The sequence below is a fragment of the Euprymna scolopes genome, chromosome 4, assembly GCF_053919585.1.
Source record: "Euprymna scolopes isolate OS-2025 chromosome 4, ASM5391958v1, whole genome shotgun sequence".
Taxonomy (NCBI): domain Eukaryota; kingdom Metazoa; phylum Mollusca; class Cephalopoda; order Sepiida; family Sepiolidae; genus Euprymna; species Euprymna scolopes.
This window is the reverse complement of record NC_136485.1, coordinates 107,252,707-107,277,935: the sequence shown is the minus strand read 5'-3', so window position 1 is coordinate 107,277,935 and position 25,229 is coordinate 107,252,707. Positions and strand designations below refer to the sequence as shown.

The 25,229-nt window shown below is 31.3% G+C and overlaps 1 protein-coding gene across 1 annotated transcript in view; it reads left to right on the top strand.

Moving 5' to 3' along the window:
• LOC145271805 (cell adhesion molecule Dscam2-like) overlaps positions 1-25,229 on the top strand; it is a 1,042,283-nt gene that overhangs the window by 785,092 nt on the left and 231,962 nt on the right. The window contains exon 5 of the mRNA XM_080127011.1: positions 23,242-23,268. Coding sequence (XP_079983137.1) covers positions 23,242-23,268 — 27 coding nt within the window. The remainder of the gene's footprint in view (positions 1-23,241; positions 23,269-25,229) is intronic.

Here is a 25,229-nt window from a genome sequence, read left to right as displayed (position 1 = left end):
TTTTCATTACCTTGCGGTTGCTTCTTATTCTTTTTCATTAACTTGCGGTTGCTTCTTATTCTTTTTCATTACCTAAGTATACATTTAGTATCCGAAGTCGGGAAGGAGATTTGGAATAGTAACTTTAGAACTATTTAATCGCACCAATGACCTATTTATTATTAGTATTTATTTGTTTTACTTTTTTTACATATTTATGAAATTACTTTTTTCAAGTTTTAAAAACTTGTTATTTATCATTATTAGTTACTTGTATTTTTTAACATATTTATGAAATTACTTTTTGCAAAAATAAATTAGGTGCTTATTCAGATTGGCACTTAAGGTGGTAATTAAAAGTAAAGAAAATACAGAAAACTCCGCATGATGTATGTACCAGTCGCGAAACGGAGATGAAATATTCCAATCGAAATCACTTAATTTGATCAAATAGTGTTTTTTTATTATTATTATTTATGAAAATCAAATTTAACTGTATCGATGCGGGGTGGGGGCAGTAACCATTAACGAATCATGGGTAGATAACAGACTCAGTTCGATATATTTTTTTGGGTGGGGAGGGGGGTAATAATGTCGAAAAGCCAACTGAAACGTAAGACTTAAAACCAAACAATAATTTATTAACATAACGTGTATTGTTTTTATTTTTCAGAAAATAAAATTTTCAAATAATAAAAATATTTTAGAAAACATTTTGAAAACTTTTTTTGTTTGAAGAATATTAAAATAGTTTCGGTAAAAAACAGCAAATTTGTTTTTCGCAAATAAAAAAAAAGAATTACTTGATCAATTTTTGTGATTTTTGGAAAATACTATCTTCATTCCGTGACGAGTAGGCACACGATAAAAAGTTGTTTTTTTTTTATTTTCGTTTATCGCCATAAGTGTCAATCTGATTATGCCCTAAAAATTAATTCTCAATTTTAATAATTTTTATACATTTCCTCCTTTGTGTGAATATTACTGGCGAGGTCTGTTATGTATTTTATGATTACGTGTGAAACCGTTTTTAAATTTAAAACATTCTCTTTTCACTATTATTTTTATGTTTTACTAATTTGAACAACGCACTATTTTGATTTGTTAGACTTTAAAACGCTCGAATTAAAACTAAAGAAAAATAAATGTCGATAACGAAATTGATGCAAACATTCAAAGCATTAGTTTTTCATCTCCATCTCTGCAGATATAAACTCCATATCGGCCACATGGCATCTCAAATTTCTCTGGCCATTATAATCATTTTGAAAATAGCTGCCATCATTTCCCATCAATACCCAAGCACATCGCAGCAAAGAGAAAAACACAACAAACGAAAACAAAAAACAACAAAAAAAGAATTCTATTAACTTTTCACCTCCATTATTTTTCGAGTTCCTGAAATTTCCATTTTCAATCCTTTCCCAATTCTATTCCTGTCTCTTTTCCACTTCAAAAATAGGTGCTTCATTATTTTCCTAATTGTGGCTGCCACTGTTTCCATCCTCCTGTTTGTCACGCCCAACTATATTTTCGTTTTGCTTGTGTTATGTCTGACTTGCTCTTTGAGCTTTCTCCGTTCTTCTTTTTTGATAGGTCTGCTGTTCAGTATTACGACGCCAGCTTGTTTTTGTGTAAATCTAATTACCAATGACTGTCTGTACGAGTATCTTTCTTTCTTTCTGCTCGGTTCTGTGATGCTATGATTGACTCAACGTATTCATTTATATAAATTCAAGCGCTGTTTCTGAATGTGCGACTGTATCATTATGTTCTTTAGATGCACACACACACACACACACACACACACATATATATATATACGTGTGTGTACGTCATTTTTGTGTACCAATGGATTGGTGTGCATTTATATTATGCCGTTTCTAATGTGTATGTATCTTTTGTGTATATATTTAACTAACTTTTGTGATTGCACATTTTTTATCAGTGCATATCTTATGCATGTCTGTTCCTGTATACCATTTAGGTTAGTCTTTAAATGTCCTGCCATGTCCTGTTTGCCAATATTTATTTCCATGCTTACCGTCTTAGTATCTAGCGCAACGAATCACCTTAGACAGAAATGTCCAGAGAATATTAAATCTACAAACACTCCTCATTCGCGCATATATATATATATATATATATATATATATATATATATATATATATATATATATACATATGTGTCCTGATCAGATTAAACAATTTTAACGACTATTCGTATTATCTGAATTCTTTGGATCACTGTTCTCATCTTAAATGTCATAACCTCCAACCTTCTTCAGGTGTATCTTGTCGAACTCTAGCATCTAGACAGAATTTCGAACAGAACCCTTTATTTACTTCAAGGGGTAGCATGCCCTCGCTCTGTCAGCCATGACTGGATAGAGGACTTAAGTAATTTGCAATTGTATTTTTCAGTCGCCCACACTGAGAATTGAACCCTCAACCAACGGAATATCACTTTTACAATTGATTTTTTCCAAGTACTCTAACCACTGCACTACGAATTCTTGACAGAAACATTTTCAAGCTCGGTAAGATGCACCTAAAGAAGGTCGACGGAAACGTTGTGGAAATGACACTCACGATGAGAACAGTAGTCTGAAAATAATACGAAAAATCTCCTCTAAAATATTCAGAAACGTAATTTTGATGAGGTTAGGTTTTACAACTTTCTGCAGGGAGGCGTCACTGTCCTACATACAGCGCCTGCTATTTCCAAATGGTTACCCATTTGGTCTTGGCAAGATTCAACGTCGCTTAACTTAGGGGATCTAATTAGAACGGATGTGGCAACATGAATGCGACATACTTCTATGCTCAAATGATTCTTTTTAAGTGTATATACATATATATATATATAAACTTAATATATATATATATATATATATATATATATATATATATATATAAACTTAATATATATATATATAAACTTATATATATATATATATATATATATATATATATATATATATATATATATATATATATATATATATATATATATTACTTCTTATTCTTAACTGGAATTTTTCTCTATCTGATATTTTCTTCCTTTTTTTATTCTTCTTCATAGTTTACTTCTTGCATATTCAATTGTTCTAATTTTTCCCGTCCAACGTCTTCCCCCACCCCCACACATTCTCATGTCTTTAACAACTTGGAATATTCTCTTCATGATTCTCCATCATTTGCATCTTTTGACCGACTCTGCATTTATTTTTTTTCTTCTCCGAGGCGATCATTTTTAACGTACCTAATCATGCCCTATTTAAACTCTCTCTCTCTCTCTCTCTCTCTCTCTCTCTCTCTCTCTCTCTCTCTCTCCTTTACATTCCAATTCTTATATATTTTTACTTACTCGGAGAGACGAAATATATTTCCTACTCCCCCCCCCCATGATATTAGAGTTGCACTCAGTTTCTCACTGTTTTTTCAGCACAGAAATTCAATGCTCAGCTGCAATTGTCTGGACCAAGTTTCTATCAAGTACCTCATACACTAGAAAAGAAATGAAACATTTCGCTTAACACTAGGTATTTATTAATAAATTTGGACTATTTATCGTATTATTATTCATAACGCTAAATATTCAAAATAAAATGAATAACTTCCTACTATATGTGAACAACGTCGTAATATATAACGAATTTGCATTTTGCGTTGCAAAAGAACATGTTATTTATCACCTATTCGATTTTGGATTGAATGGAAAGACAATTTTGCAATAGAAAAATGATCCAAAAAAGATGGCAAACGGAAATTGTTGTAGAGAGAAGACAATTATCGAATTGCGAATATCAAATATAGTTAACCCAAGCAAACGCTAGTAGCATTAACCCAGAGAAGCTTTGAATTCTAAAGAATGTCGGGTAAACAATGCGAGTATTAATCCAGTCAAGATCAGCAGTGGTCCTCTTGAACCAAGACGAAAAGCTATGGCTAAAAAATTGAAAAGAAATTCAGTATATTTTATACAACGATTCTGATACCGGATTGATTTTTAATATTCACTGGCTATAAATATAATTATCTTATGTTTGTGACCATACCTACAACAATTATACTAAAATATTGCGACAAAATCCTTTCCTGTTAATTTACTTTTGGTGATTCATATTCTTGATTTCTTCAATTTTCTTGAGCGATGCCAAGAACATTCTTCCTGCCAGTTCTAGTGCTATTGTATTTTCAGTGTCGCTCACATGGACCATAGCATAGTACTTTGTGTAATTCAATTGTAAAGTTTCTCTTCTGAAGATTAAATCCCCAGTGTGGCTTAAACTCAAAATACAATTGCAAATACTTAAAAATTCTACATAGTCATGGCTAACAGACTGAGAGCACCGTAGATTAAATAAAGGGTTCCGTTCGAAATTCCGTGTAGATTCCCAAGGTCGATAAGATACACCTTATGAAAGTCAGTGGTTACATCAACCGAAACATTGCGAAAATAACACTTGAAATGAGAACAGTAGCCAGAAGAATCCAAATAATTTAACAACTTAGTCCGTCCAAAACAATTGCTTAAATGAAGTAGTTTTACATAATCACCAAAAAATAAAGCAAGGAAGATAGCTCATTTCAAATGCTGCATAACGCTAGGTAGATACAGCTAGTATCTATAAATAAATAAATGAATACCATTCTAATTTCTTGAAACTTGCTAAAGTGCTCAACCACTTGAAGAAAACAGTGGAAGAAATAATGAAATATGTTTAACACCAGGTGACGCTAAAATGACAGCAATCTTCCTGCTGGCATCTGAAATTGCTTTCTCGATGACAAAATGCAGTTCACTTCCTTTAACGACACCAAGTATTACGTTTATATAGGGTGAGTCACGGGTAACGGATGTTTATAAGATAAGCAAAATATCTAAAAACTCACTCTATATACATAGTAATAGTATAGTTTTGTACTATTAAGCATTGTTGAAGTAAATACTAAAACTCTATACACAATATATTATATCGCCTTATAATATCCGTGTATTCATAAAAAGCTCACTAATTGACCAATGAAAGTATTAATCTCTAAGGAGGAAATAACGAATCCGATTTTTAGTTAGCTAGACTAAACACTAAAATCTATGAAAACAAAGTTAATAGAAATTCGTGCATTTAGTCTGATAAGATGAAACATGGACGCCTCTATAGCATACTTTCTATATTTTTATACTAGTAGTAGAACGTGAATAGTCCCAAGGTCTTTAGATGGAATGTGGAGTGAGCACGATTCAGAATTGAAAATGAGTTCGTGTTAAGTTCGCTGCACATGACGAGTTTTTAATGAGATGGCCAGTTATTGAAGACTCGTTTGTGTTAGTAAGTACGTCCGTTGCTCGGTATGTCCAATTTCTGATTTTGTTAGATATATGCTGTTGGATTCTTCCATCCAATCTCAACGTTGTTCAACCCACATAGTTGCCACCGCAACTACATTTAAAATTGTAAATTACATTATTATCACTCCACATTCTAGCTAAAGCTCTTGAAGATTATTCACGTTCAGTTGAGGATGCCTTCTCTCTGTACACAGAATGTCTCTAAGGTTTGAGCGTGATTAACCTATAGGATCTTCGAAAATATAATAACATTGCTTGATTTTAATCGCTTCCCTGATGTTTTTTCCTCACCCATGAACAGAACACAATGTAACTTTATTTTAATAATGTACATATTTTTTACTTTTCCTTTTAAAAATCCCTCGATACAGCTTTGAAAAGGCGAAGGCGAAACCGGACAGCTGGTTCCTTCCTTTATTTTTCTTTCCTCTTCTTCCCTTCCTCTTTTTTAAACATGTTTAGAGTATTTGAGTTTTAAATCATCAATAATAAAACTCTTCTTTTCATGATTGCGTATGTGTGGGGGGGGGCGGTTTTTACCAAACTATCAATTTTTGGTTTACGGACTTGAAACTTGATATATATGTAGAGGATTCAGACTTATGGTACAAATTGGATTTGGTTTTAAGCCGATGAAAATAGCTGCTAAGGGGTGGAAATTAAAAATTTTGAACTTGGTAGGTGTAAGTCGATTTAAAGTGCTCCTCTACGCATTTATATGTTCAACTACGTTAATTTTTAAAGTTTTCATATGCATATGGACGTAGCTCAGATGATAACAAATAACACTAGAGAGCTATATTTTTGGTTCCGATTTTATCACCAAGTTATTTTTTTTAACTTTTGAAGTCACTACTATATATTGTACTAGCAGGCCGCCCGGCATTGCCCAATCGTAAAATACGCTTAAATATGATATTTTGATTCATGCAGATTTTCTATTTATTATTATATTGGACCCAATATATACTAATGATTTAAAAAGTTTAAAAAAATGACTTGTGCACCACCACCAAGAATCCAAACAAAAACGTTTAGCTTGCAATTACCTTTTTCCTTGACGTTAATGCCTGACCTATGAAGACATGTTTGCTGCAAGGCTAAAAATTAAAACATGAACCAATATCTACTACGTGATGCATGCATATTTGTAATGACATTGTTCAACCTTCACGTGGCAAATTCCATTTTTCTTAATTTTCACACCTTTGCACTGATTTTCCCCGGCGAAAACCCAAATATAATGTTTCACATGGGTTTGAATACTCTATATATGAAGTTTCATGTCTGTAGACTAAAAACTGACGGAGGAGTTTGGTAGGCAAAATATTTTAAGCAAATATATATAGAAAGAGGTTTTTGTTTATTATAACCTTTTTACGTAAATATTACGCAAGTATAAACCATATAGAATATCTGCATGAACATAATTTCAGACGATCATCCCATAAGAAAACAGAAAAAATTAATTCAATTTATTTTTCTTCCCTGGAGGAATTCAATGACGCACATCTATGACAGGAGTTGCTTTCTTAGTCTCATACCGTCAATATCAGCAACAGAGATGAAACCTTCACGTCATTAATGCATAAGTGCAGTCATTATAACAATGCTATTTTCAATGCCGTTGATTCATTCGGGCGGAATAAAAAATAGCAGATATTACTTTTGGAACATCTCTTGCATATGCGTGCGTGCGTGCGTGCATATATATAATTGGTTAGAGGATGGTGTTCCAAGTTAATTGGACTATTATGAAACTTTAAGAGCATTTGAAAAGATCTAATTGGATAAAAATGTATTACTTGTTTACTTCCTTATCAAATTCCAAATATCTTCACTAATAAAAGCAATTAGATTATATTGAATAAATTTCTAATACACTAAGCAAATCATTCTTATCAATTATTACCGACATAAAAACTTTTTAGGAGACGCTTTTATGTTTGAAATTTCGATTGTCTTTGCAATATTAAACACTTGTCATAAAAAAACGACCATCATATTTTTTAATGAACGTTTTACATTCTGTTGCGATAAGATTACCTTTCTAACATCCGAGATATCTCTCTGCCACTACCCTAGTCATATAGAGAACAATTTATACAAACATTTTTTTTTTGTTGAATCATCAATTTTCAGGTGAACACGACTGTTTGAAAAGAGAAAGAACCATCCATTTTGTCAGAACTATACAAAAAAAAAAAAAACAATCTATATACAAGCTTTTAGAGCAATCATTCATTAATCATATTAACTCTCAAATCACAGAATTATGACCGTCTAGCGTTGTCAGGTCATAAAATATGCTTAAATATATTTTAATTCATGCAGATTTCGTATTTATTTTTATAGAGTCAATACTCTATAGATTATTATATTGTATACAGTAATAATTTAAGTTCTATGCAGTTATATTATATTATATACAGTTGTAATTCCACAAGTTATATGCAGTTATATTATATTATATACAGTTATAATTCCACAAGTTATATGCAGTTATATTATATTATATACAGTTATAATTCCACGAGTTATATGCAGTTATATTATATGATATACAGTTATAATTCCACAAGTTATATGCAGTTATATTATATTATATACAGTTATAATTCCACAAGTTATATGCAGTTATATTATATTATATACAGTTATAATTCCACGAGTTATATGCAGTTATATTATATGATATACAGTTATAATTTCACAAGTTAAAAAAATATGACTTGGTGCCATCAGTTAGAATCGAAACCAGAACATGTAGTTCTCCATCATTATTGATTACTATCTGAGCTAAGTTCATATGCATATGAACACCAGGAATAGACACATTTTATCGCTCATTTAAAAATTAATATTTTCATACACTTGTTTCGGCTCATTGTTGGTATTTAAGTATATAATATATATATAAGATATATATATATATTATATATATATATATATATATATATATATATAATATATATATAATAGTTCTAAATTATTTCACCAGCTGAGCAACTCATCAGCGCAGAAATAAAGTGTATCTATTCCTAGTAAAGCGGTACATTATAAAAATATTCATAGCTCTAGCATTGCCTTATTGAGCTATTTAAATTAACTTTATTTTTCTTTATTTTCTTATATATTTGAATACTATTCCAACTAGTAATTATATAAAACTGATGCAAAACTATTGTTCAGAGAATTAATTTTCCTTCTTCTGGAAATTTGTATTAGTTATCAAGATATTTTGCTATTTCATAGTGACTAGAAACGGGTGATTGCACGAGTCAGCAGTCTTAGCAGCAGTCGAATACTTATCACTGATTATTTATATATATCTGTGAATATGTAATCGATAAAATCAATTGTAATTTTTTATGTAAGGAACATATTGAAAATTTATGCAAATGAGTATTCAGAATTTATAGTAATTTACTTACTATTCAGTAATCAGAATAGTAAGATTTAAATTATTTACATCTAATTTTATGTATAAAAATCAGAGATGTAGAGGAGAGCACAACTACTTTTCCACCAAGGATTGAACCCTAATCGTCCGGTCTGTTATCAAACACTTACTATAATGTCAAAATAAGCCGTTAAAATTTTGACATTTCCTTTTTACATGCATGTTTTGTAAGTTAGAATTTAAAAAAAAGATCAACAGACTGAATTTATGCAAAATGTAAGACAAAACAATGTGTGTAAATTTTGTTTTATATTTCACTGCATACACGTCAGTCTCGTTGAAAAGTATCGATGTTTACTTTTGAGAGTAAATGAAACATTGCCAATTCATTACATTTTGTTGCAAGAGTTTGCCCAGAAGTGTCACTAAAGAAGACGGGTTAGATAAAGGCATTGAGAACAAAACAGAATATATAGGGAACAACAGTCGGAGCACTTAGTGCCAAGATGGCGTACTACGAAGTACGCACACTACCACGAGAGTCGGTACCTCATGGTCTGTTTATTACTGTTTGGAAAAATTTATATCTTGTGCATTGGTGGTTCCTCACGACAATTTTGTACTTTTTTATCAATAATCCATCAAAATAAGTACATTTCATAATCATTACTGTTGTCTGCTTGACACATTAATTTATGAGGAACTCACATTTCAAGCAATAGATGCACAAAGGAAGTTAAGCAGATGACATGAAGGTTTCACATCAAGAAATAAAGCATAAGTGCATAGACTCCATGATTATTCTACTGTCAATTGATAGATGACTCAAGTTATATATATATATATATATATATATATATATATATATATATATATATATATATATATAAACCCTGTGTATCGCTTTATTGCAGGTCAATATTTTTTTAATTTGGAAATCGCTATGAAACGCAGAGAAATGAAATTTGGTACACTGGAAGGACATAACAAGGTGCCTTATTTCTCTGATTTTTGTGGTATTTGAACAAATATTTTGAAAGTTATGCTAATTTTTTATTTTCTTGTAATTTTAGGTGTGTATCACTTTATTGCAAGTGTCTAAAAAATGTATATTTTCGGTAATAAAACAATATTCTGACTTCATATTTATATTTATATGAGATAATGAACATGCCCAATAACAATATTAGCCAAAAACAAGAACGAATTTCACATCATTTTGTTTAAGGAAATACTTATTTATCAACATAACATTTTTCAAAGCTGGTTTTCATGTATTTCTGAGCACAAGCCAAACGTTTTTCCTTATGAGTTTGGTTTTAAAAAGATCTTGCTATGGGCTTAATGTTTCTTGCAATTTCATTTTTTCCTGAATAAGGAAGGTATTTCAACCTTGTCAAATATAGCAGTACTGTTGACAGCGAATTTCTCTAACACCACGAGCAGAAACTGACTTTATTGTGTTTTTGTCCTTCTTTGGTTTGATGTTTAGATTTTGAATGAATGAAGACAATCTTCTTTGATCTCTTCCAAGCTCCTGGGCTAGATCTATGATAGATAAACTTTCTGCAAGGTCTGCAACAACATCCCTCCCATTCATTAGTTGTCAATCGACCATTTCTAGGCATTTTGGGAGATCTGCAATAAAGTGATAAGTACTTATATTTACCAGAAAATAAAAAAATTAGCATAATTTTCAAAATATTTGTTCAAATTCCACAAAAATCAGGGAAATAAGGCACCTCCTTATGCTCTTCCAGTAAATTTCAAATGTGTGCGTTTCATAGCAATTTTAAAATTTAAAAAATATTGACCTGCAATAAAGCGATACACAGGGTCTATATATATATATATATATATATATATATATATATATATATATATATATATATATATATATATATATATATATATATAAATTTAAAGGAGATTAGAACAATAGTCTAAAGAGCTGAGTGTATTTTAATGTAACAGTGAAATTACTAGTTTCATTAAAATACAGGAAAGAAAAAGTGCTCGTTGTAATTTAGATATATAATAAGCTCGATAGGTAAATATCCTAGAGCTAATTCAATATTAAGTAATGTGATTGATAATTTAAAATTTAAAAAACAGATTATAATTAAATTAAAAATCAGTTTCACAAGAAGGAACAACAACAAAATCAATTATCTGTACGATCGTTTCGGAAAACCGTGTTTTTATAGTGGTAGACATCAAGTTACGGACAATAATTATTACATATAGTTTTTTAATAAACAAGGTCTCCTCATCAGCAAATTTTAAATAAACCTAGCATTAAAAGTAATGTAGATGTATCTTTTAGTTTTTCGCCTTTTGAAATCAGGAACTATGGTTAAAATACTCATATGTGATGTTTACTATAGCTTTTCACCTTATTGATACAATATATGTCAGGTCATGTCATATGCTACTAGTACCATGTAACCCAGTACTACCTGCCTCATGGTCGGGTCACTGGCGACTAAACTGGCTCCCCCACCAGACTTGTTTGGTGAGGAGGGCGGCTAGTCTCCCTGAAGGATTAAAAACAAGACCTTATAAAGGGCGAATGAACTCTTTTTCTGGGTCAACGGCCAACTAGCACCGTGTATATTTGTGTGTGTGTATATGTGTATTGGGGTAGAGAGGGCTCCCGTAAGCCCCGTGGTGAAGGCAACCTTTCTAGGAGAAGCAAATCTCTGATTTAAAAAACCATAAAGCGGAAGACCAGTACCCGCATTAAGCTAGTCTGCAGTTTAATTTGTTGCTGGCTATCTTGCTCTTGTTTGTTGCTGGATCTCAACATTTTGAACCGAGAGAGAGACTTAGCTGTCGTACAAAGCTAAGACTCTGTAACATCATCTTTGTATAGATACTCCCTCGGGCATTTGGGCTCATGGATTTTAAATGTCTGAGGGAGTGGCACTCGTCTGACAAGACGTTTCAATCATCATATATATATATATATATATATATATATATATATTAGCAGGACCCCTGCCTTTGCCTGGACGTAAAATATGCTTAAATTATATTTTAATTTATGCATATTTGAAATTAGTATAGAGTAAATTCTCTATCATTGTACCCAATATACATAACAATGATTTTAAAGTTAAAAAATAATGACTTTTATGCCATCAGCTGGAATCGAAACCAAAGCATTTAGCGCTCCAGTCATGGTCCTTATTTAGCACTTAGCTTACATCGCTACTATTTGAGCTATCGTCAGATGAACAAAAAATAAAACCGGCTAAAAATGGATATGTACACATGCTCAGAAGATTACCGATTTACTCATGCTAAGGTCAACTTTTTTTTTCAATTTTGACCCCTTAGCATGTATTTCTACAGGCTAAGAACCAAATCGAAAGTGTTCCCTAGGTCCAAATACCTTATATATCAAGTTTTAAATCTGTATACTAAATATTCAGAAGAGTTGGATAGAGAAGTTTCACACACATATAATATCCGTATGCTAGAATGTTTCCATCTTAAATTCTATGCAATTATGCAGAACATAGAAATGATGCATAAAAAAGAATTGAGCGTAATAGTTAAATGAAACCAATCATTTAAGAAACCATAAAAAATGAAAAATTAATAAACGGACACTTGTTTTTCAAAGGAATGTGCAAATTAGTTAACCTTTATGAAGTCGCTCACACATCCATGACTGAGGATATTACGTTCGTTTTAATAATTTTTAAAATATTTAGAAAAAGTAGGCTTTTAATATAAATGTCAGAGCGAGAAAAACACTGAACATTACAGGTATATTATATATACACACACATGTAAGTGTACATGTATGCATGGAAACAAAATACCTGGAATGGTATCTAGGAGCTTCGGTACATCATTTTTTCTGAAAGATGAAAACATTAACAAATATTTTGAGACACAATAATTGTCTCAACCTATTGATTCACGCATGTGACATAATTATGTGTATATTATTTGAGATTATTATATGTGTATTATTTTGCTATTGAGATTATTATATGTATATCATTTCACTATTGAGATTATTATATGTATATTATTTTAACTAAAATTGATTCCCTGAACAGTTTTGGACCACTTAATGTTTCCTTCCATACGATATTAAACCTCGCATATAAAAATCACCATTCCCATTTTGATCAAAATCCATTATCACATGACATGATACTAGAAAATGTCTTAAATTTAACTAGCTTGGGCGCCCGGCGTTTCCCGGGTGTTTGGACGTGTGTGTTGAGCACAAAAAAAAGAAAAGAGTGGTTGTAGGCAGGCAAGCTCGAACCTTAGAAGAAGGAAAAGAACGTGAAAAAAGAAAAACGTGACGCTTTTGCTGTTACGCCCATCGCCAAACCGGAAGTGACAAATTTGAAATTAAGTCTAATCAATCGAAAAGAGGGGAGGACTTTCGAAAATATCGGCGAAAAAAGCGACCCCTCCTTGTAGAAAATTGCCCAGTTGAGGGTAAAGGAATTAATGTTTTTAGCCATTTTTTTCGACATTTGTCGTCCGAAGGATTACGCTTGAAAACGATGCCGATCTCGTGAAAATCCGTCGCCTCTGTCGAAAGTTTTAAGCAGACATACATGCATACATTGAAACAGACAGGTGAGGTTTATATTATAAAAGATGATTACGTTTAAAAGGGGGTAGCGGGGAAGGGGGGAACATCGATTAGGAGAACGAGAGATTTGTTGAAATTCCTCTCGCATATCTACAAAATTATCATTTCCATTTTTACAGAAATATCCTGTAAATAATTTCCCCACATTTTTTATGTGTATGCGTGTGGGTGGGTGGGGGAATTCTTAAGGAATCCATCTTTTTTTTTTGCATGAAATAAATCAAACATTTTTCTAATTTAGCAAGTCTCGTGCATATTAGAATGAACAGAAAATTTTTAAGATACAAGTTTTCCCTGATGTCCTAAATGACTTTAGTAATTAGAGGAACTTTAGAATCTTATAATTTTAATTGACAAACTGCCAGGGATCAGGAATCTCATATCCAAATTTGAAAAAATGAAAAGTTGGCATGACAGAAGCTGATTTATTAATTAAATTTAATTAAACAATTTCAAAAATTATTTTTTTTTGTTTTCCTTTCTGTCTTCATGTGAAACTAATCTTAGATTCTTCAAAGTTTTCGCGGAAAAGGATGAGTTTGTTTTAATTTAATTTCATGTTTAATTAGAGACTAAAAAATTACATTTTAATTCATTATACAAGTTTAGTAATTCTTTCATTATGCTGACGTCTAAATTATCAACTAGACGTGATGTTGCTAGTCTCATTTTTTAAATATTATTATGACATGATTTCCTCAGAATTATATGATTTACTGTTTCCCTTTTTTCCAGTTCGTTTGACTCGTTGGTCTGCATCACTTTGCTGTTTTAATGCCTCATTCTAATACAACTTATTATTTCATTAGCTTCTTTCCAAGTAAACTACAAGTTTGTGGAACTCTCTTTCTGATCACTGTTTTCCTCTTGTGTACAGCCTATCCGTTTCAAGATTAAGGTCAGTAGGCATCTTCTGTCTTTGCAATAATTATCTTTCGTCAATGTAAGCTCCTTACATCAAGTGGCTTTATGCCTTGTCCTGAACGATTTCCATGAATAATAGATTCGCATTAGAATGTGTAGATTTTAATTGATGTTACGTTTTCTCCACTTTTTCAAAATTTTCACCTTTGAAATAGTGATAAATGTATTCATTTTTTTTTTCATAAAATATCAATGGCATAGATTTTAATTATAATTAAACTTACCAAATCTATGCAGTAAATTTATTCAATTACTAGTAGAAATACTGTTGCTCGACCTTGTGGCAGAGTAAATAAAATCAAGTTCAACAGTATAGTATATTAAAGAAAAGAGACCATTCTTTACAGTCTTTTCTGAAAATAAAAGAACATTAACTTTTTTGAGAAGGTGAATGTTTCTACCGAAATATCAAAAGATATAATTGATACATTAAATAATTGATATATTAAAATTATCTTACATCATACTTTTCCTTTTGTTAGGACATGTAGTAAAAAACTTTTATCTGTTAATAAGCTTAAAAAGTTAATGTTCCTATTTCTAAAGATAACATGATTTCACTTAAATATTAGTTTTTAGCAAGTACATTTCATCAGTTCTTAGATCACTGCAGTTGAGCCTAGTCAGCACTAAATAGGTAATCATTTAAGCAGACTAGGGACTTTGGTTTTGGTTCGTTTGGTGTCAACACTTTTTTGGGTTATTTAATGTCGAATCTTGGAAAAAAATTTTGGAAAAAAAAATTATACTTAAGTTCTTTATGTTTTTAAGCATTTATTTGATTTGTTTGTATAAAGGAACATTGTTTTTTTTTTTTTTTTTTTTTTTTTTGCTTTGCAGATCATAACTGAGTTTTGTAAATTAACAGGAAAAAAAAAACAATATCAATGTTTAGTGTATTTTAGGTTAGGACGCAGATATCTTCAGACTTCCTAATTTGGAATGTGCACGTGACTAAATATTTTATAAAATACATAATTTATCTTGATTAAATCTAATCAAATGTCGGGCATTAGTTGTTTCTATGTACTTAAATTCATTTAAAAACAAATTGCAATTTTTTATCATTAACTCAGAGTTACATCAATTTGTTGATAGGTAAATTCTTTTATTTTCTCCATTTTTCGAAATAAATATTTTATAAGTATTTTTTTCATCTCAATAAAATGAAAACCAATCCAAAACTTTATGTATTTCGATATAATAATCTGTTTGTTCATTTTTGTAGTCTGTACATTGCATTGTTTCAGTTTTTGAAGGCAAAACTGCCTCAAAAAAGGCCAAATTTGCGAACTTGAACTGAGGGAGTAAATTAAAGATTATCTCTTACAATGTGATTTTATGATTTTTATTGAACTATGTAGCACAATATTACTTTCTAAGTACTTATTAGTACTTATTAATTTATCTTATTTAGGTCAGTTCTATATTTAAAATACAATGGACACTATTTCCATAAAAATGAAAAACTCAGTTGCTGCATTTTATTAGTTTTCTGTCCAAAATACTAATATTTGCTCTACCCAGGAAACTGCCAGCATTTACAAAATACTTGATTCAATATATTTTTAATTCTGTGGAATTTCCATGGGTCCAATTAATACAGAAATATACACCTTACGTAAAAAAATAACCTATGATTCACTAGTGTTTGCACGTATATTCATACAAGACAGAGAAAGAAATAAAGCTACCTTCTGAAACTGGAAAGTTAAAGAAAATACACTAATCAGAAAAAGGAAAAGTCTCATTATAGAAATACAGTCAATCCATTTTAGATTAGGCTAGATGAGTGGGGGGGTCGAATTTGGTTTTTGCTTTCTTCATTCCCATAAAGACTTGATATGGTAGATATATAGCACAATATTACTTTCTAAGCAAATAAATTTTGTATAACAGCGAATATCTATATAAATTAAATAAATTACAATGTATTGAACTAAAAACCAACATTTTCAAAAGTGCTCAATACATATGTAGAGCTATAAGTGAAATTCTATAAACATCAGAAAAAAAATCAATGTTTCAACGATATTACTTATCTCGTCAGGTGTTTAATGTGTGACTTGGTGCAATCAAATAGCCGCTGACAGACCCTTGGTGTGGCAGCAGGACTCGGCACTGGCCTACAAGTTCAAAGAAATCCAGCCTTGGCTTCAGGCGTGCTACGACTTTGTACCCTTCCCTCACTGGCCCCCTCTCCTCCCATGACCTGAACCCACTGGACTACTTCTTTTGGTCATAAGTCGAGAACATTACCAACATTACCTTCCACACACCAAAGCCTACTTGATTGTTGCCATCTGCCGAGTATTCGCTGAGCTCCTGCCGGTGTTTGTAGAAAAGGTATGCTCCCAGTTCCAAACTCGTATTAAGGTAGTAATTGAGACTGAAAGCGGCTACATTGAATAGATGTCAGCTCTACTACATAAGCAAATTACCTGAATTAATTTTTTCAATAAAAGTTTTAAAATAAAGCTGTGGTGTTGTTTTCTTTAGCGTGACAAACTTATCGTTCCACTCTGTACGTGAGTGAGTGTATGCAAAGAAATTTTAAGTGTGAACATTCCAAACGGAGTAGAAAGTTTACTTTTGACTTGTGACTTCCTTTATTTCATCCTATAGTCTTCACATTCCATGAGCGATGTTTGTGACAAAGGGGGACGAATTGCTGTTTTCTGGGTTGGAATCTATCCATTTAACATTTATCGTTGGTTAGTTTTTTAACCTGTAAGTAGAATTTTTTATCTCTTACATCCAGTGGTTTCCTGCTTGTCTGGAGCGATTTTCATGAAAAAAAAAAAAAAAAAAAAAAAAACGTTAAAATTCAACATACTTTTGTGGCATGATTTCTGATTTTGGTTGAGGCCATCTTAAACGACAACAGTGCCTTTGGGTATAGCAAAGAACCATGCTAACATTTAATATAAATTGGGGCATAATAATTACATTATAGCGAAGGAAGAAAATTGAAGGATATATACGAAACATGCATGCATATAAAATGGAAATAAATATTGAAAGAGTAAAAGGTCAACAGGTAGCAAGTGCGATCTAAAAACAGTTTTGTAAATTAAATGTTGTGAGAAACAACATTTTATAACAAAACGTTTTTTTTCATGTTAATAAATGTGCATAGTGCATAGAAGTGTTTGGTAAATAAAGTTCAGCAAATAGTCACAAGGTTTAGAAATGTGCTGATCAATACGTTCATAATGTGATATGCATGTATAAGTAATATATGTAACTGAGTATTTGGCAGCGTGGCTTTGTACATGCATGTGGGTTAGTTTATCTTGTTCTTGTTAATGTTGCTGTCTCCTCCAGCCTCCAGAGGGAGGTGTTGGGCAGATGTTCTTGGATTCTTCCATGCAGATTCAGCTGATGAAGTATAGGATAAACTGATTCGTCTGACTCAGTCTTATATGATCTTTAACTTCGTGTCAACTTACTATTTTTACATAGATGTGATACTTTTTTGTGGCGTGAAACGATTTTTATTAATCGGAAAATCTTCAGTTCATTTCTGTGAAAACTTTCTAGCTTTGGAGGATGAGGAGGAAGTAGATTCCAACACTTCAATTACTTAATTACTCGCCATAGCTTAACCATAAGAATTTGTGAATTTCAAATTGCAAAATATTAAATAAACACCCAAGAGTTGCTTTGGATTTTTAACGTTGCATAAAAAGGTTTGGAGATTTTAATGAAACGAAAGAAGAAAAAATGGTGATTTTTTTTTTAAGTTAATTGCTATTTAGCAACTATATTTTGAAAATGTGCTTTTGTAAGAAAAAATTTAATTTTTTTAAAATTTTTATTTAAATTTTTAATTTTCGTTTAAATATTTTATTTATTTTGAAAAAAATTTGCATGAATATTGTAATTAAATGTTGTGCTTCTTTTTGTTTTTACATAAAAATAATCTTTGTTTCCAGACAAAATTCATAGAAATCTGGGCTCTTTGATACAACGGGGTCGCTTGTGGGAATCAATGTTTTCATTTAGTTTACGAGCACAAATGGACTATAATTTTGTTTTGCTTTTAATCTTTGATTCAAGCCAAAAGATTGTTTTTATTTGTCAATTTGAAGGTTTCAAAAATCACTTCAATTCAGACTGGCCATTTTTGTATCTAATAATAGATTAAAATGGCTTACTTGGTTGATATTGTGACTCTTTTGAAATCTGATAGCAACTCCATAGGCATTTTTTCTTTTGGAACCAAAATCAACAGTCTAGACCAGAGATTCTCAACCAGGTATAGATTTACCCCAAGGGGGTAAAAAATTATATAGTCGAGAGTGTGTGTAAATAAATAAAGTAGCTGATAAATTTAAAAATATATTTATTTTCAGATTGTGTCATGTCAAAGAAATGTAATACAAATTAACTTTATAATTTTATGTTTAAAAAAACGTTTGATTTTCTTTATTTTTGTGATACGTATATAATGTATGATACGTATGTATGTGACACGTATAATTGTGAGCTTATAATGCTATTTTATCAAAACCTAAAGTCCTAAACAATAAAAAGGTTCTTTCAGACCTTCTTGTTTTTTCTGTCACTTTATGATGGCTATAATTTGTTTTGCATATAAGTAGGGATAAATGGAGAAATACAAACAATGACGGAGGAAAAGTTGAGGATGGCTGCTCTATGGACGATGTTTTTATTATCACTACTAACAAAAATATGCCCCCCTTCTTTGATCGCATACTATTTCTATCATAAATGACGAACGATACATGCTATATTATATATATTAATACAATTTTCATATTGAGCGTTATTCTTATAAGGTTTCAACCAACGGACTTCTGTAAAATTCAGTTTTAAGCCACATTCTCAACCCGGGTGAAATTTACCCTTAAGGGATAAAAAAAATAGAGAGAGTCGGGGGTAAATAATTAAAGTAGCTGATAATATAAAAATAATTATTTCTTTTCAGATTGTGTCATGTCTAAGAAATGTAATACAAATTCATAATTTTATATTTAGAAAAATGTTGAGTTTCTTTATTTTTGTGATACAAATTTATACAAAAAGATTCTCAACCAGCTGTAGATTTACCCCTAGGGGGTAAAAAAATTATGTAGTCGGGTGTGTATGTAAATAATTGAAGTAGCTGATGATTTAAAAAAAAAATTTATTTATTTCCAGATTGTGTCATGTCTAAGAAATGTAATAAAAATTAACTTCACAATTTTCTATTTAGAAAAATTTTGATTTTCTTTATTTTTCTGATACAAATGTATGATATTATTTTATACAAAACCTAAAGTCAAAACAATAAAAAGGTTCTTTTTGACCTTTTGTTTTTTCTGTCACTTTATGATGGCTATACTTTTTTGTATGGGAGTAGGGGGTAAATGGAGAAATACATCAAGCCGAGGAGTCAATGATGAAGGAAACGTTCAAAATGGCTAATCTAGACTATCCTGTAATGACTTTTTCCCTCTTGGTTGCAGTGTGATACTGACCCTCTGCAGTTCTAGGATTTCTACCCTGGTAGGCTCTGCCGTCTCTCCGTAATTGCAGAATACATTTCTGTCTGGGAATGCTGACGGGCTGCTCAAGCATCTATTGCAGGTCAGAGTGTTCCTCTTCAAGAGCGCTGACTTTTCAATCCCACTTTCTGACCCCTATGTCACATTTATCACTGTCGAATAGAAAAAGTACCTTTAAGTTGATGAATAGCTTATTTCCGGCTTGAAACCATTATTAAGGGTAAAACTAAAATGTTAAAATTCATTGAAGCTCCTAATCAAAAGGGAAACAATTTTCTCATGTATTCCTATTGTACAAGTGAAATTTAATCAAACAGTGACCGTAGTTTAATTTTGTACCAAGAAATTGTGCATTGAGCGCATATATTTTTCTATATAATATTTTGCCATGTTGTTGCATGTCTTAATTATGTAAATCCTTTTCTTCAGTGTCGTTTATGCTTTTTTAATGTTTCAGTAATTTTATGTTAAATCATTTTTGTGTGTTGCAATGTTGTATTTTATGCCATTTCAATGTTTCGATTTGATTATATCAAAAAAATATATTTCGAAAACCTTTTAATAGCATTTATAGCTTTTGTTGAATTTGAAAAAGATTAAAAAAAAAAACATGCACTAATCTTTCGAATAAAAAAAAGAGCAAAGTTTTAAATACAATGTCAGTGTTTATTCCAATCTTTTCCTGTTAATTTTTTTTCGTTCTTCAACTGAGTTTTAAAATTAGAATCGTCCATTAGAAACAAAACATTCAAATATGAAAATTTACTGTTTTTAGAAATTTAAAAAATTTTGATAATTTTCATGATATTTTCATTTCCAGACTACTGTTTTCATTTTGAGCGAGATATTCACAACATTTTGATCGATGTAACCTTCGATCTTCTTCAAGCGTATCTTGTCGAACCCTCGAGTTCTTCTATTTGAATCTAGAATCTGCATGTAATTTCAAATGGAATTCTTTATTTGATCCACAGGAGTAGTATGTTCTCATTCCATCAGCCATGACTGGATAGAAGTTCTAAGTAATTAATAACTGGTCGATGCAGGTGCGACAAGATACACTTGAAAATTAGAGGTGACCAAAATGTTGTGTGAATAACATTCAAGAAGAAACCAGCAGTCCACAGAATCCAAATTACAGTGAGACTGGAAACATTACTCATAAAAATAGTATTACTTCCGGAAACCATTACTTCTAGAAGCAAAATTTACAGAAAGGGTAGAGATGTTACTAAGAAAATATTGCTCTTCGGTAATGGTAATCATTGTTCCCTGAGGCATCGCCTTCCAGTATCTAAAAAGGTTTTCACTTGTAGTAAATCAGCTTGAATAGTATGGTTAGGGATGAACTTATGAATACTAGGGAATGACGTGACCAGCCAATAGATTGGATTAGGCCTCTCCAACCTCCTGTCTAGCAAAAATAAGGACCAAAGAAGAGTGTTGCAAGTCACCAAACCATTTACTGCTCAACTGGGCCAACACCAGAAGTCGCAATCCACAGCTTATTACTGGCGTTATTTTCAAGAATATGAATTAATGCTCTAGATGGGCTTGTAGTTAGTGAATTTGTGACTCCCACAACAGGATGACGAGACAATTGGATTTATTTTTTTATATCAACAGTCTGTTGGAGATAAAAGAGGAACATAGAATATGTAATATGAAATAAAAGTGATTAAAAACAATTACTAAAAGAAAAGGATACATTAATGTTTCAATACAACCAATAGAGGTCAGATAGATAGAGATGCATAAGTATATCTTTATTACATGTGTGGCTGCAATTAGAAAGGAGATTAATGACCGACAGTGAAGGATGCCTGGCAGAAACGGCATCAGATTTGTGCAAACCATGCAGCAGTTTTGTTACATAAATTCTTATCATTGGAGGTGCATAAACATTGCACACCGGTTAATACAATCTAATTCGGGTGTTGAGAGAGATATTGAGAGCCAATTTGATGCCAATTTCGTTTTAAAGAGTTTTATTCATGACAGAACAAGGTCAGAAACCAAATGTGTACTAGAAAGAGAGAGAAGGAATGAATTGGAGAGGGAGATGTTATTTACATAATTAACAGGCTGACTTTTAATCACCTGTGTTCCTGTTAGCTGACAAGCAAAAAGGCCTTTGTCATGTGTTTCTTCTCGATGATGTCCAATTCAGTTGTAGTAACATTATAAGATGAAAATTGTCAATCCGATTTTCTCAATTTCCCTATTAAGTGTCAACTTAAAATAAATACTCTGATTATATATCAGAGACTAATAAGTTCCATCATGACATTGATCGATTTTTTAATCTAAAAATTTGGAACAAATCAAAAGTATAGAAGATATTTTTCTTAAAATTTAGATTTTCTTTTCATTATAATATGTTTATGGTCCCATTTGATAGCATAACAATTACATTTCACCATCTTTGTTGCCGAAATAACTTGTGACTTTTTTCTGTAGTGTAAGCAGAAAACAAAGTTTGGTGTCTTACATTTTTAATTTAAAGTCTTTAATTAGTAATTAAAGTAATCTAAATAAGTAAATTATATAATTGGTTTTGTTTTAATAAAGCATTTGCTGATTAAAGAGTAATTAAAAGATGTTTCATTACAGTTTAAAATAAAAACTTGTTTTATTATTAAGCAGACATGCAGAAGCAAAGCATTTGCAAAACCAATTTTCATTACTTCTGCAAATAGTCTATAAATGCTATTGGAAGAGGTGTTCCTTCTTTAATATTGATACAGAATGATCCTCCCCTCCCCCCCAAAAAAAGATAATAACTGCTATGTAAAGATTCATTAAGAAAATTCAATCTTTTCTGCAATCTTTCTGGACATGTCAGTGGTAAGTATAATTTCCTTTGATCTCTTCTTTGAGACAAATAAACTTCAGTATGTCGGATTTGTCCACCAAATTTCAGTCATTAATATAAAACACCCTTTGTTTTATTACTATTCAATAAACATAATTAACATGCAGAATTGGCAATAACTTTGGCACACTCCTCTCATTACACTGCCTTCGTTTTTAATTTAATGTCCCTTTTTCAGGACAAAAATAATCTGAGGATGGTTTTGATACATTTGAGATAACTCCTACCCCGGATTTTTATCGATGGGTTTCTGGTCACGTCAGTTTGAATTCTATACAGAATCACACCTACTTACATGACGATCGCCAAAGTGTCCCTGCATATCATTGAACAGTGATAAGACTGTTGAGAATTTGTGACTAAAACTTTGTGAACAAGTCAGGGATCGTCTTCAGTTTATCTATATTAAATACCGTTGGATTGCAGAAAGGATTGTAAATTTGATTAACAATTTTATTAGTGGCATTTTTTAGCGGAGATCATACTATTATTTGTAGTGTTGCCTTTGTTCTGTTATATTTAAAAAATGTACTATTCTTCCTTCATTCCTTGTTTTTACAGAGAGACATATTTCTGGCCATATCAGTGGTAAGTATACTTTTCTGTGATCTCTTCTTGCCTTTAATAGTGAAATCTTATCAACAGTTGAAAATGTAATTATGTTAAAATCCGGATGATCACTTTTACCTTCATCTTATACATCTTTCTAGTCATGAATATTACTCTCACAGCAGCTGCTTTCATACAAAGTCGAAGATCTGTCTCCAGAAATTAATCTGACAACTTAAAAATTTTCCTGGCAGTTCCAGACATTTTGTTTTTGCCTGAATGAGGGATAGTTCAGTTTGGGCCTAGAAGGTACACTCTCCGAGGCATGACCTCACCTATTGAGAGCGTTTCTACTGAAAAATGCTGAAAGTGTGCCCTTCTAGGAAAATTGGCATTTTCCATTTATTTAGCCTTGTGCCACATCTTGCTGTAAGTCAAATGCTATGAACTTACAATAGTCCCAAAGCTATTATACCCCTCCCCACTAGTGGACTAAACTTTACAAAAAAACAAAGAAGCTTTTTTTTTTTTTTTAATCACAAAGAGCAAGTGAAGCGCTCTTTAGTCTTGGTGGGCAATCACTAAAAGTTAAGAGATGGTATTTCGATAAAAAGCTGGTTCGCCATTACTTCACCGGGGGGGGGGCGTGAGGAAGGGCATCGGCTTATACAAATCGTGCCTCAAATAAGATAACTTCTAAAGAACTCTAACCCTGGTACTACCAGATTAGGCTATCTGATGATATTGGCTCCCTGATCTAAAATGCACCTAACTGTTTCTTTTTTTTTTCCTTTCCTTTAGCAAAACTTAATCATATTCTGCAAAGTCAAAAACAATTTCTTGTACAAAAAAATATCATGAATAAATATTTTAAATATAAAAAAACTTGAAGGATAAAACTTTTTCCAAAATTACTGGATTCGCCATTAAATAACCTAAAAAAGAGCTGATATGCTTTACAGCATAAAGAAAAATCCAAAGAACCTGAACAATTTTCTAAAAGCCGTTCAATATATGCCAGCATGTAAAATGAGCGTTAAACTTAAAACAATGATAAAAATGCCACAATAAAAATGCCACAATAAAAATGCCACAGAATTGTCTCGTTTCAGTGAAATGTTCGGAATTTATTCAATTAGATATTTTCAAAGAAATACAAACTTCAAAGCGATTTTCAGAATAGATATTATTAAATTTGAATTCATTATTAGGAGAAGTTAGGAGATTCGGAGTTCCTATCCCGTCACGGTTACCGCCTGGATGAAGGCTAGAGGAATAGTTCTCCGAAACGTCGTGAAAATCGCTTTAAAAGATGAGGTTAATAGTCCACAATAAATTAACGATTTTCAGAAGTTTCAAAACAAATATAAGTATCTTCCTTTCAGTTATTAGATACATTTGTTTCATGGATTATCAATTCTTTAGAGGCTAGTTAATGGCGGATCCATATTCGAAACACACACTCCTTAATATATTAAGTTAATGCTCATCTCAGAAATGAAAATGAAGGTATTTGCTTGAAGTTGATTTAAAGTTAATCAAAATATCAACCATTCTTTTAAGCTAATTCACTACAAATAAAAATCGGTATATATGCAGAATTTGAACATAGACCTAACTAATTGGCCGGTCGGCTTTGCTCGAATATGACGTCAACCACCGGTTTTCCTCAAGTATTTCCGGTTATCAAAGCGTAACAAGGCTACTCAAGGAAAATAGCAAAGAAAACATTTAAATATAATAAAATCACCAGAAAAAATATGTAACGAAAATAAAAAAGAAACAACGACCTACCGTAATAATTTCGGTTTTATTTTCATAGCATTTTTTAAGTGAAAAAAATAAACAAGTTGTATTTTTTCAACCATATTTTTGTCAAAGAAAATTCAACACTTTTTAATGTTTTTTTATATAATATTCATTTTTGTATTTTTTTTTTATTTTTGTCACTAATGTAAAGTATTTTTTATTTTTTTATTTCCATGAACAATTTTTTCCTG